This window comes from Limanda limanda, chromosome 18 (assembly GCF_963576545.1).
Source record: "Limanda limanda chromosome 18, fLimLim1.1, whole genome shotgun sequence".
In the NCBI taxonomy this organism is placed as follows: Eukaryota; Metazoa; Chordata; class Actinopteri; order Pleuronectiformes; family Pleuronectidae; genus Limanda; species Limanda limanda.
Genome location: NC_083653.1, coordinates 15,227,654 through 15,238,233, shown reverse-complemented (window position 1 = coordinate 15,238,233; position 10,580 = coordinate 15,227,654). Strand labels below are relative to the sequence as shown.

General features: G+C 41.4%; 1 protein-coding gene across 1 annotated transcript; it reads right to left on the bottom strand.

The window, feature by feature from the left end:
- Positions 1-485: 485 nt before the first annotated feature.
- On the bottom strand, positions 486-9,667 carry fermt1 (FERM domain containing kindlin 1). Its single transcript, XM_061091711.1, has 16 exons — positions 9,609-9,667; positions 7,949-8,105; positions 7,149-7,246; positions 6,009-6,144; positions 5,761-5,898; positions 3,832-4,006; positions 3,631-3,733; positions 3,421-3,528; positions 2,781-2,912; positions 2,545-2,594; positions 2,318-2,442; positions 1,824-1,930; positions 1,489-1,713; positions 1,248-1,372; positions 1,007-1,148; positions 486-905 (listed from the first exon to the last, which is right to left on the bottom strand). Exons 2-16 carry the CDS (start codon positions 8,094-8,096, stop codon positions 732-734), a joined length of 1,986 nt encoding a protein of 661 aa, XP_060947694.1. The 5' UTR covers positions 8,097-8,105; positions 9,609-9,667; the 3' UTR covers positions 486-731.
- Between the last annotated feature and the right edge of the window lie 913 nt (positions 9,668-10,580).

Here is a 10,580-nt window from a genome sequence, read left to right as displayed (position 1 = left end):
GAAATGTCCATTGAACTAATGCACATAACCCGTTTTCCATTTATTCACATATTTATGAGATAAGTTATGTGCAATAAAGCAAGTATTGTAATATGTTAAAATATACTTAAAAAGTATATTTTAACATATTAACATTTTAAGTCAAATTGTTTATAAAATCACTCAAGAATCCGACACATCCTCAGAGCTTTTTTGTATTCAGGCTGTGTGGTACCAGAAAACAAGAGGGATATTAGGATATTCATCCATGCAGTAGATGTGAAGATAAAAGTATGACATTTCTTTGTCACCTTAAATGTAATAAAATTAAATTCAGTTTGAATTTCAGCAGTTGAACAGATGTAAAACAAGCAGTGAATTAAAAAAAACACCCTTTAATATTTTTTTACAAACATTGTGTCTGTTGAAATGAGGACATAGCTTCACCTTAAAAAAAAAAAAAAGCTTAATTCTTACAAATCTTAAGTTCATCCAAGTTTTGAGAGAAAGACAAATCTTCACTCCATATTTACATCAACACCATTATTGTTCTAGTGCAGGGTACATCTCACTGTTTGAGAGAGGATATAAAATGACAAAAAATCATGCTGTTGTTCTTTGAGTGCCGATGTATCAGCTCTGACTGTTTTCTTTGGCTGTGAGTTGACACTGCAACACGGAACTCTCACATTGTAACATCTAAGTAAATAAACAGCAGCTGTACTCGAAGCAGCACAGTCTCGTATCGAATCTCATTCCTGTCCTCCAGTAAGTTTATGGAACAGTTCTTCATCCAGGGACTCGTTCTGGTCTTTGCCTCGTGTGGACAGGAAGATGTATCCGCCGATGAACTCGTGCACCACCTTGCAGTCGCAGCTCAAACAGCAGAAGGCTATTGTCACGTTCTGGTCAAACTCTATGGTCACCTGGAATTACATGAAGTAGATTAGGTATTCGTGTCTCTTAGATAAGTCGGTTTGTGTGCAATAACCCAGAAACCGCTGAGTCAGGTGAAACGATCGCCCACCTGTCTAATCTCCCAGTTGACATTCCACTGCTTCATGTTGGCGAACCTCCACGTGGTGACAGGAAGGCCAGAGGACATGTCAATACGAATTAGACGGTTGTAGGAGATCCCCAGCATCTCATCCTTCTTACTGCCTCTGAATCTGAATCACATAGAAAAGGATAATCCCTCAAGTTATCATTCAAGTGAAGTATAATGTATATATGTATATACACACACACACGTAAATACCGCACCGTACCTGACAATGTAGTAGTTGATACCAAACTCTGGAAGTGACTGCCATGCCTGAATGAAGCGCATCTTGGCATCCATTAGCGACAGCCGTCCTATGTTCTGATGGGCCTCCAGGATACGAGCTGTCAGCTTGAAACAAAATCACGAGGGGCATATTTAGCAAACATTTTTCCGAACTATAACAGTGATGCAACACTGATGGCTGTCGTCAAAGTCGAGCTGTTTGGTCTAAGCCTCAAACGAACATGTTTGGTCTTGTGCTTTTTGGCGTAGCGCGGCGAAACGAAACACTCAGCGTTCATCTCCATCGCGTCGAGGTCGGGAGCCGCCTGACCAGGAGGGGGCGCCAGGCTCTTCATTTGCAAAAAGGACTGGATGTTTCTCACTTCTGACTTGTAGGAGCTGTAGGCCATGGTCTTGCCCTTGGAGGCGAGGATGCACGCAGCTTTCCACTTGGCGTACTGTGTTTCCTGAAGAGCATCACACAGTACAACAGTGACAAAATGATCTGCTACTTCCAGTTACCAAAGAAAGCAATCTCATAAAATGTGGAGCAGACGTATGTGGAGCTGGACCTTACATTGTCACATCGGATGTAGACCTCGTTCATGCCATCAGCGACTGGGAGCAGAAGCTTGATGCCAAACTTCTTGTCTGTGACGTTGACATCAGGAACAACCTCACAACCTGTCAAATGAGGAGGAAGATATGTAAATATATGTTGTGTTGACTTAGGCTGCAGATACAGAGCAGTGGGATACAGTAGAGCTGCTTATAGATAATACAACTGCAGTTATTATGGTGATTACCACACAATCTTAGATTTTGTGCTTTGTCATTTCAATACGAGGATATAATTAATTTAATTTTCTCACCACCTGATTCTGATCCAAACTGTGAATTCATACAACTTTATAATCATTATGAGGAAATGAGAAAACTTTGTTTTGTACCTTATGAGAAGAATTACTCACATAATCAAACGTAATGAGATCGCTTTAACCAAGGGTTATTGATCCGCAACAACACAAAAGATATTAAAACAGGGTTTCCAGATCGTCTTTTCTCACTAACCTCGGAGGTGAAACTGCTCTAAGGGTTCTCCACTAGCAGTCTCCTTGTTCTTGTAGTAGGAAATGGTGATGTCCTTGAACACAAACCAGTATTCTTTGTAAGGCCGCAGGGTCAGTCTTTTAGGCCTGATTTAAGACACAAAAAAGAATGAGGCTGAAAGTGGAACGGAATAAAAAAGATGGCTATGTTCATGTGAGACAGTAAAATGTGTCCAAAGGTGGTTTTACCTAAATAGCCGGAGGGAATCTGCCAGTTCTGGAATGTCTGTAATGTCTTCCTGGGGGCGGGTCAAACAACAGTCAATCATCCTGTGTCTTCTCGTTACATCACCGTGTTAAGACATGCAATCATCAGAGGCCTAGCTATCAACTTCAGCTTAAAAACAGGTGTCCGACTGTTACAGACCAGAAAACCTGGAAATTACTGTTACTATTCACCGCAGCTCTAAAAAAAAAATGTTTACCAGAATTCTGTCCGAGTGTCCGCCTTCAAGCGTCACCTCCAGGTTGGACAGCGCCGCCTCCACTTCGTCTATCTCTGGTTCGTTGGAGATGTCCAGTGGTTCACTCGACATGGTCAGTTTACAAATATGATACTGAGAAAAAAGGGGGCGTTTTGCTTGTTAGAACATTGATAAAACATTTAGTTTTTAAAGTATGAGCCTTTATGAGTCTCTCAGACACGACTTTAGAGGTTATGCAAAGCTGCCTTGAGTCAGAGGGAGGTTGGAGCACAGCCCTGTGAGCCAGCCGCTGCATCAGTGTGTAGGTGAGCGCAACACTGATCTCCCTTTGAATCACTGAGATTTCTGAATCACTGTCCCAACAGTTGCAAAATAACAGCTGAGACCGGCTGAGATTTAGACACAGTGAGAGCCACAGCTAAAACTTTACAGATATCAGTTACCTTTGTACACAATAAATTGACATTGGAAACTTGTGTCTCCAGTTATGAGCAGTAAAATTCATAAATGTGAGTACTTAAAATTTGGTATTGGCTAATACAGCGACCAGTCCTGACAAAACAATGCAAGGAAATCATAATAATAATAATAATACATAACCTTCAAATAATTTTCACAACTATGACGAGGAGGTGTTTACCTGTAGTGAAGCGAACATGAGCATTTCCTCCTCAGTGCAGTCTATCTCCTCCAGTAGGATGGACCAGCGGGCCTGTTCGTACAGCTGAGTTATCCTAACAGCGTCGTACTAAAACACACACACACGGACACAAATTTCAAATAAAGTCTGTCCTCGTTATTTCAGTTTTTTCCCCCCCAAATAAATTCTGATAAATTCTGGGGCACTTACTTTGGGATTGAGGTCAAAGAAAACATTGTACTTAAACCGAAGTAAAAGCTTGTCGTCATCCTGAATATCTTGCTCCATGAGGGATCGAGACGAGTCCAACCACCTGTCATTCACAACAATAATGAATCATATGAGCTGAGGATAAAAAAATATCATCCAAATTGTGTAACAGCACCACATTTTAATCAACAGTGTTTCTACCCTGCGTTGTTGACTGCTTTGTCCACTAGCGAGAGCGACTGGTACATCTTGGCCAGCTCAGCGGGCGGCAAGTTTGGCTGAGAGTCAGCAAGAGGGTTTTCTCCAAAACACTGGCTGGTGGCAGACACAGGCAGCCTGTTCTCTGAGTCGTAGGTAGCTGTCATGTACATGAAGCCTTTGGGGGAAAATAGAGGATTGATAAATGCATGCATGCGATAAAAATATATATATGGTTCAGCATAAATTGCTAAGAATTAGCATTTAAAATCCACAAGCTGTCAGATAGTATAAGTGTTAGGTCAAAAGAACTTATTAAACCAAAAGATTATTTTCAACTTTAACTTTCAAAGACAAAGAAACTAGAATAACACTCAGGGGAGGGAATAGCTCTCCCAAAGCACAACAAAACTCTGCCAAGTGCATTCGCCCCTAGATTCTAAAACTGCTGAAGAGACATATAAACTGTATTCCCAATTGAACCAACATTATTTCAGTTAAACATTGGTGGTAGTTACAGGTTTGTAGCCCTATTTGTCACTGTATGCCAACATTAAGTTCAATGCATTATTCCCAGGGAAAATCAGTTAAAATATAAAAAGCAACCTATCTCACAATAACTTCCCTGGCTCCATCCAAAAACATAACAGATTTCATTCTTGGCCCAGGTTCCACCCATCAACAAAGACTTGTGGAAATATGTTAAGTAGTTTTTGCACAATTCTGCTGACCAAGGAACAAACCAACAAATAAAGAAAACCTACAGGGCGGAGGTAATAAAACTTTGAAAGGGAGGACAAGAAAAACTAAATAAAGGATGATGGAATTTGAAAGGTAAAACCTGGTTTGACCTTAAAAGTAGCAGAGAATAAAGTTCTTCCTTAGATAGATTTTTACAGTTGTGAAGTCTGAGCTGCATATTCAGCGTCGGACTGAGGAAGAACAAGGCAGCACACTAAACAATTCTTTCAGATCTCCCTGATGAAAACTGTAGAGCTCAGTAGCAGGCAGTGGAATGGAAATGGATATTATTACTTTCTGCTTCTCCAGGTTAAACAAGTTCAAGAGTAATGCTTGAAAAACTCCAAGTATATCTTCAATATATAAGGAGGAAACTTAAAACATAAAATATAAAGATTTCTGATTTGGTGGATTTGTTACAGCAGCAGCTCTTCTGGTTCAGGAAGCCGGGGATCATGGGTAATATTCACCATTCAGTTCAGTCAGAGCTCCTCTCAACACAGTCATAGGCTTTGTTTTTCTCTACATGAAAACCACTTTATCATCCAACATAAGTAATCAACACATGTGGCTGCAGAGGGAGCTGCTGCTTGGTAAAAGTTACATAGTATTGCTTTAAACTGAATCTTGACAGTGACGTTAGCGATGGAGCCCACTTTTGTTTTATTCTATTATTCTATTATTATATATTCTTACATTATTCACTGCTTCAGCGAATTAATGCAGTGCAGCAGCCACCGATAATATATGTTTTTGTCTTTAAAATGATTTATTCATTTTTAGTTTAACTTTAACCTGCCAGCGTGCTGCATTCCTCTCATGGGGCCATAACCCAGGTTAGGAACCACTCCCCTTGTTCTAAATTCATCAAATCCATCTAAACTTTAAAGTAGAGCGCCTCTGTCAAGGCCCAAGGCCCCTTACACACCTGGTATTAACATGTGTTTTTTGTAATCTAATCTCAAGTGTATAGCTTTAAGTCCAGGTGTGAACGCACTTAGCTCAGATATAGATCCGATCACGCCAGACCACATTCGGTCAAATTGTTATGGATGGGTCCCACAACCCTCAAAGGTTCAAAGGTTTTCTGATGAGTGCATCTTTCTCTTTTCAATACAGGAGTATTAGTGTATAATTTCTTCAGAGATGCTGCCGACCTTTTGTGAGACACATTCATGTCTTTCACGGTACCTTGGCCTCCTGCTCCCCCACTGGGTAAATCGATGTCCCAGATGTCCTGCTCTGCTGAGTTCTTGTCTTTCTTCTTCTTCTTCTTGGAGGGATCATCTGGGAGCTTCAGCAGGGATAGCTCCTCTGCCCTCCTGAGGCCTGGAATAGAGCAAAACGCAGAAGGTTGAGGGAAGACAAGTGAGTCTTAATAATCACACAAGCAGAAAGAAGAGAGGGGTAATGTTCTCCAAAAAGAAGGAGAAACTCACCAAGCATTTGACAGATCTCTCCCACCGCCTTGAAGACCACACTGGAGAAGCTGACAGTCATTATGATGGTCTTCATGTTGGGAAGCAGCAGCAGCAGGGGTTTGTGCTGGGGTGTGTAGCGCAGGAAAGCATCAGACTGGGGAGTAAAATATTTGAAATCATATGAGTCGCCCAAGCAAAATTAATACTTATCCCCGCTCCTTCCTTAATGAGCAGATTTTAAGTTTTTGTAACCTTGGCTGGGCTAATGAAAACGTCCCCATACATGGATTCTAACATCAAGAGGTAATTCCTTAAATATCTGTGGAGCAGATTACATTAACAAGGTATGTGTGGTATGAAATGATGTTTGCACATGCAGTGTATGTAATGGACACCTATTCGGCAGGGTGGCCATTTTTTAGGGGGAATTTTGGATTTAATTCATTTGCAAACTGTTTTCAGATGTTTTTCTGCATAATAACATTATGTTATCACTTTATCAACAGGAGTTCTACGATTCTTTGAGCTATACAACATGAGGTTAGATTTTTGACCCGACAAATGGCTATGGGCTATGTTGACTTGGTTAGTAAAATTGAGCTTGTTACAGCGGGGTTCAAATCCTGTTTCGGCCAGTGTCTTTCTCTGTGGAGTTTGCATGTCCTCCCATTATCTGTGTGGGTTTTCTCTGGGTTCTCCAGCTTTTGCCAAACAGTTCAAAGGCAGTTATTAAATTGGAGACTCTAAAATTGTCCAAAGATGAGAGTTTTTGTCTCTATGTATGTTGGCCCTGCAATACACTGGCGACCTGTCCAGGGCACACCGCCCAAAGTCTGCTGGGATTGGCTCCGGTTCCCCTCCCAAAACCCTCAAAGGATAAGCTGTATATCCTTTGAGGGTCGTCTATCTGTATAGATAATGGATGGAGGGAGTAAGAAGCTATGATTTTGTTTCAGAAGCTTCCACAGGTGGCTATATAACCTCTGATTGGCCTCCCTGCCTTAAGGAGCTTTGATACAGATAATTTAATGTATGGCTTTGAATAAATATAGGGATATACAACTGTGCCATTGGCATTCAAATGGATTTGTAGAAATACATTTAAAGCGAATATTTGAATTTCTTTTTTGAGAGTAACACACTAACATTAGATATTACCTGAATTCCATACTTGTCCATGGTCCAGTGGGTCTTAAGCAACCAGCATTTCCTCTGCTCCCACCACAAGGCATGGTCTGACCAGTCCTGAGGAGCCTCTGCAGACACAGTAAAAGATACTTTTATAGTCCTGGCATTATTGGTACCATACTTCTGTCATATATCAAGTTGAATGGGTTGTTGGAATCTAAGGGCATTGTTCACATTTATTGTTCAATTTTAAATGGACTTTGAGACTTTGAAATCTCACTACTACAGCTAGCAAAACAATCACTTCCTGTTCCCACTGTTGCGTAGGTGGCTGAGTATGATAAAAGTGCGGCACTATGAGTCTACCTGACATCATGTTATGGCGCTGGGCTGAAATCCGTCTGTCGATGACAAGCTACTTAGTCATCTATTATGTCTCATGCTCTTTAAACCGCCTTGCTAAGGTTAGACGCTCCACGGTTACAGAGCATTGTGACAAGATATCAGATCCCGGCTGAACTTTAGCCCCTGAGGCTAGACAATCCAGTGCACTGTGACTAAACAGGGCCACTGCAGTGTCGAGAAATGCAGGGCAAATAAGGGTGTGGCATGACTAACAGAGCTGTTGTTGCAGCCGTCGAGGGACCAAAGCCACAATTGTAAGATTAAGAAAAGCTTGATTTCTAATGTCTCTGACCTCTGTAGTTACACATGCATACACATTTGGCGTTTTTCTCAGTGGTATTTAAAGCACATTCTACCCAATGTAAACAATAAGACCCAGAAGGCAGAATACATTAAGAGGTTTTTAACCTTTCAAAGACACTCACTGATTTTTTCCACTAACTTCAGCATGAGGCCTCCGATGTGCAAGTCTCCCTTCACCCTCAGCTTAAATTTCATGGACTCGTCTCCGTCTTTTTGGTCCACCTGCACGGACAGCTCCCATGAGGTCTCTCCATACTCTGCTGTGATCATCGCCCTGTTCTGAAAAGACAAGAGGGGAGACCGTGCATGGGGGTTTAGATATTGCATCACAAGGAGTGTCGGGAGGATCCCTTTTAGAAACACACCAGGGACGTCATTAGGCCGCGTTTCCTTGGCAGATTAGGAAACATCTGAAAACATGAGTAGGCAGATTAAGTGTTTCTCAACATCCTGCGGGAACTTCCAACTTAACTTGGCCTGCAGTTAACAAACAAGCCTCTCTGCTCTAAGTGGAACTGATTTTTAACCTGCAGTATCTCTGCAAGTTTACACCGCAGCTCCCGAAGTACTCCTCTCAACCCATACATTTATGAATAAGATATCAGTGAACACACAGCCTGGCAGATGTACTGGCTGGTGCCAGCAGGAAAAGGGAGATGAGACTGCGAAGGACACGGAACAGACACAACGCAGCTCTGCACTTAAAAGACACATGTATCGTGGATGTTTGTCGCAGTTTAATAATGAGAAAGAGAGAAACGGATGAAATCAGGCAGGTTAGGAAGCGGAGCCGTGTGGAGGAGGAGCAGGGAGGGTAGAGCCGTGGAATGTGTGACGAGCAGGGACACGAATCTGGTGCAGGAGAGACCATGCAAAACAACAATCTCCACACGCTGCACCATTCTCTCTCCATTTCACACCTGAACGCTGTTAATCGGGCGAACAAAGAGATGCAAAGTCATAAGCACACAATCGTTTAGACTGGGGCTATTAACATACCTGTATTATTTATTGGGTGGCCTGTTGAATGTGTACACTGTGTAACACTGTGTTGCTGGAGGGCAAGGTTTTGAGAGCACACTCTACTTCTCTTTGTGCTGCTCCCTCCCTTTGCAGCTGCTGGGAGCAGGGTAAGAGCTAGCACGCCTGCGTAGGGGATACTTGTTGAGGTGTGTTAGAAGTGGGATGACCTCACTCTTAAAATATTAAACTATATCGATTAAAGGTGATGGAAGGTGCACCGAGGGCATTTGGGGCTCACGAGAAAGTAAAAAACTGAAATTAAAATAAAATGCAAAATGCTTGAAAGAGGCGTAAAGCGTGTTAAGTGTTCTTTATTCTAAATCTTTATGTGTTAGGTATTTGAATGTCTCATTTCCACGCTGATAGATCGGACTTACACTGTGACAAGTGGAGGATTCCAGTGCTGTAAAAAGACAACTACGCTTCTTTGCAACACACACCAAATACAAAACAATGTTTAAAAGCATTGTGCACTATTTTGTATTGTTAAAATCATTCACATGATGCTAATGGTCTGAAATAGAGAAACTGAACCCTGTGACAAGAATTCTTAAGGATCAGGTTTATGCTGTTCAGCCACCAAAGACAAACACTATGTATAATAACACTATATAAATGAGACATTGACCTGCGCGTCTATTAGAGACACTTCACATTCCATGTTTTTCCACAAGGCACATGAGGCTGCAGCTTTATTCAAACCCACATAGATAAAAGCTCAGAAACTCGCCTCAATAAAAAGTGTGAAACAGTTCTTACCTGTATTTAAAGTTTTCTGCCGGTCAGCTGTTTTCCTGGAGGTGTGTTGTGGAGTGAGGTGACCCGGGACTGAGGCTTGCTCCTGGAGGGACACACCAGGTAAAGCCGGAGGAGTCAGGACAGCGTCTGTCTGTGGAGGAGGAGGAGGAGGTGGGAACCGGAAGTGGTGGAGGTGGAGGTGAGTGTGTTCAGTGGTCACACATCACAACACAAGTTTCATTCATGTTCACCAAACGCGTTCAGGCTACGTAGTCGTTGCGAGCTAAATTGTTCACGAATAAAAACGGCTAGCTAGCTATATGACGTCACACAGACGTTGACCGTAGCTAGTAGCCGCACCAGAGAACTATGGTCAAAGCAAACACCAGAATTAGCTAGAATAGCAGTTAGCTCACTCTTCACCAGTCCTTATTATACTAATTGTCCTTTATATATTAATGTAGTAACATAGCAATACAGTGCGTGAATACACTGTATTTTAGAGAACATTTATATAGTTTGAAAATATGTGTACCTATTTGTTTTGGAGTTAGCAAGAATGCGAATTTCCATCTGTTGTCCCTTGGCAGATAATTGATAAATAATACAAAATAATGATAAATTAACAAATAATAAACTTTAACCTTTGGGTTTACATTTACCTGTGTTCACTTTTGTTCAGTGTCTTTTAACCTGGTATATTCATAAATAGTTAATTAACCTGAGACCAATACAGTACAGTTTGTCCTGTCTTAATCAACAATGGCACAATAGAAGAGGAGGATACAACTGTTTATTTTAGTGGTGTATATAATGTTCATCAAATCAATATACTTTGTTGTTCCACAGATTTTTTTTTCTCGGTCCAAAGTACTATTCTACAGCAGCTGCAGAATAGTACATTTCACAACAAACAACAACAACAAAACACAGTACACAAGGACATATCACAATAGACCCAAAATAATAATGCTGAATAAAAGTGAGTATTGC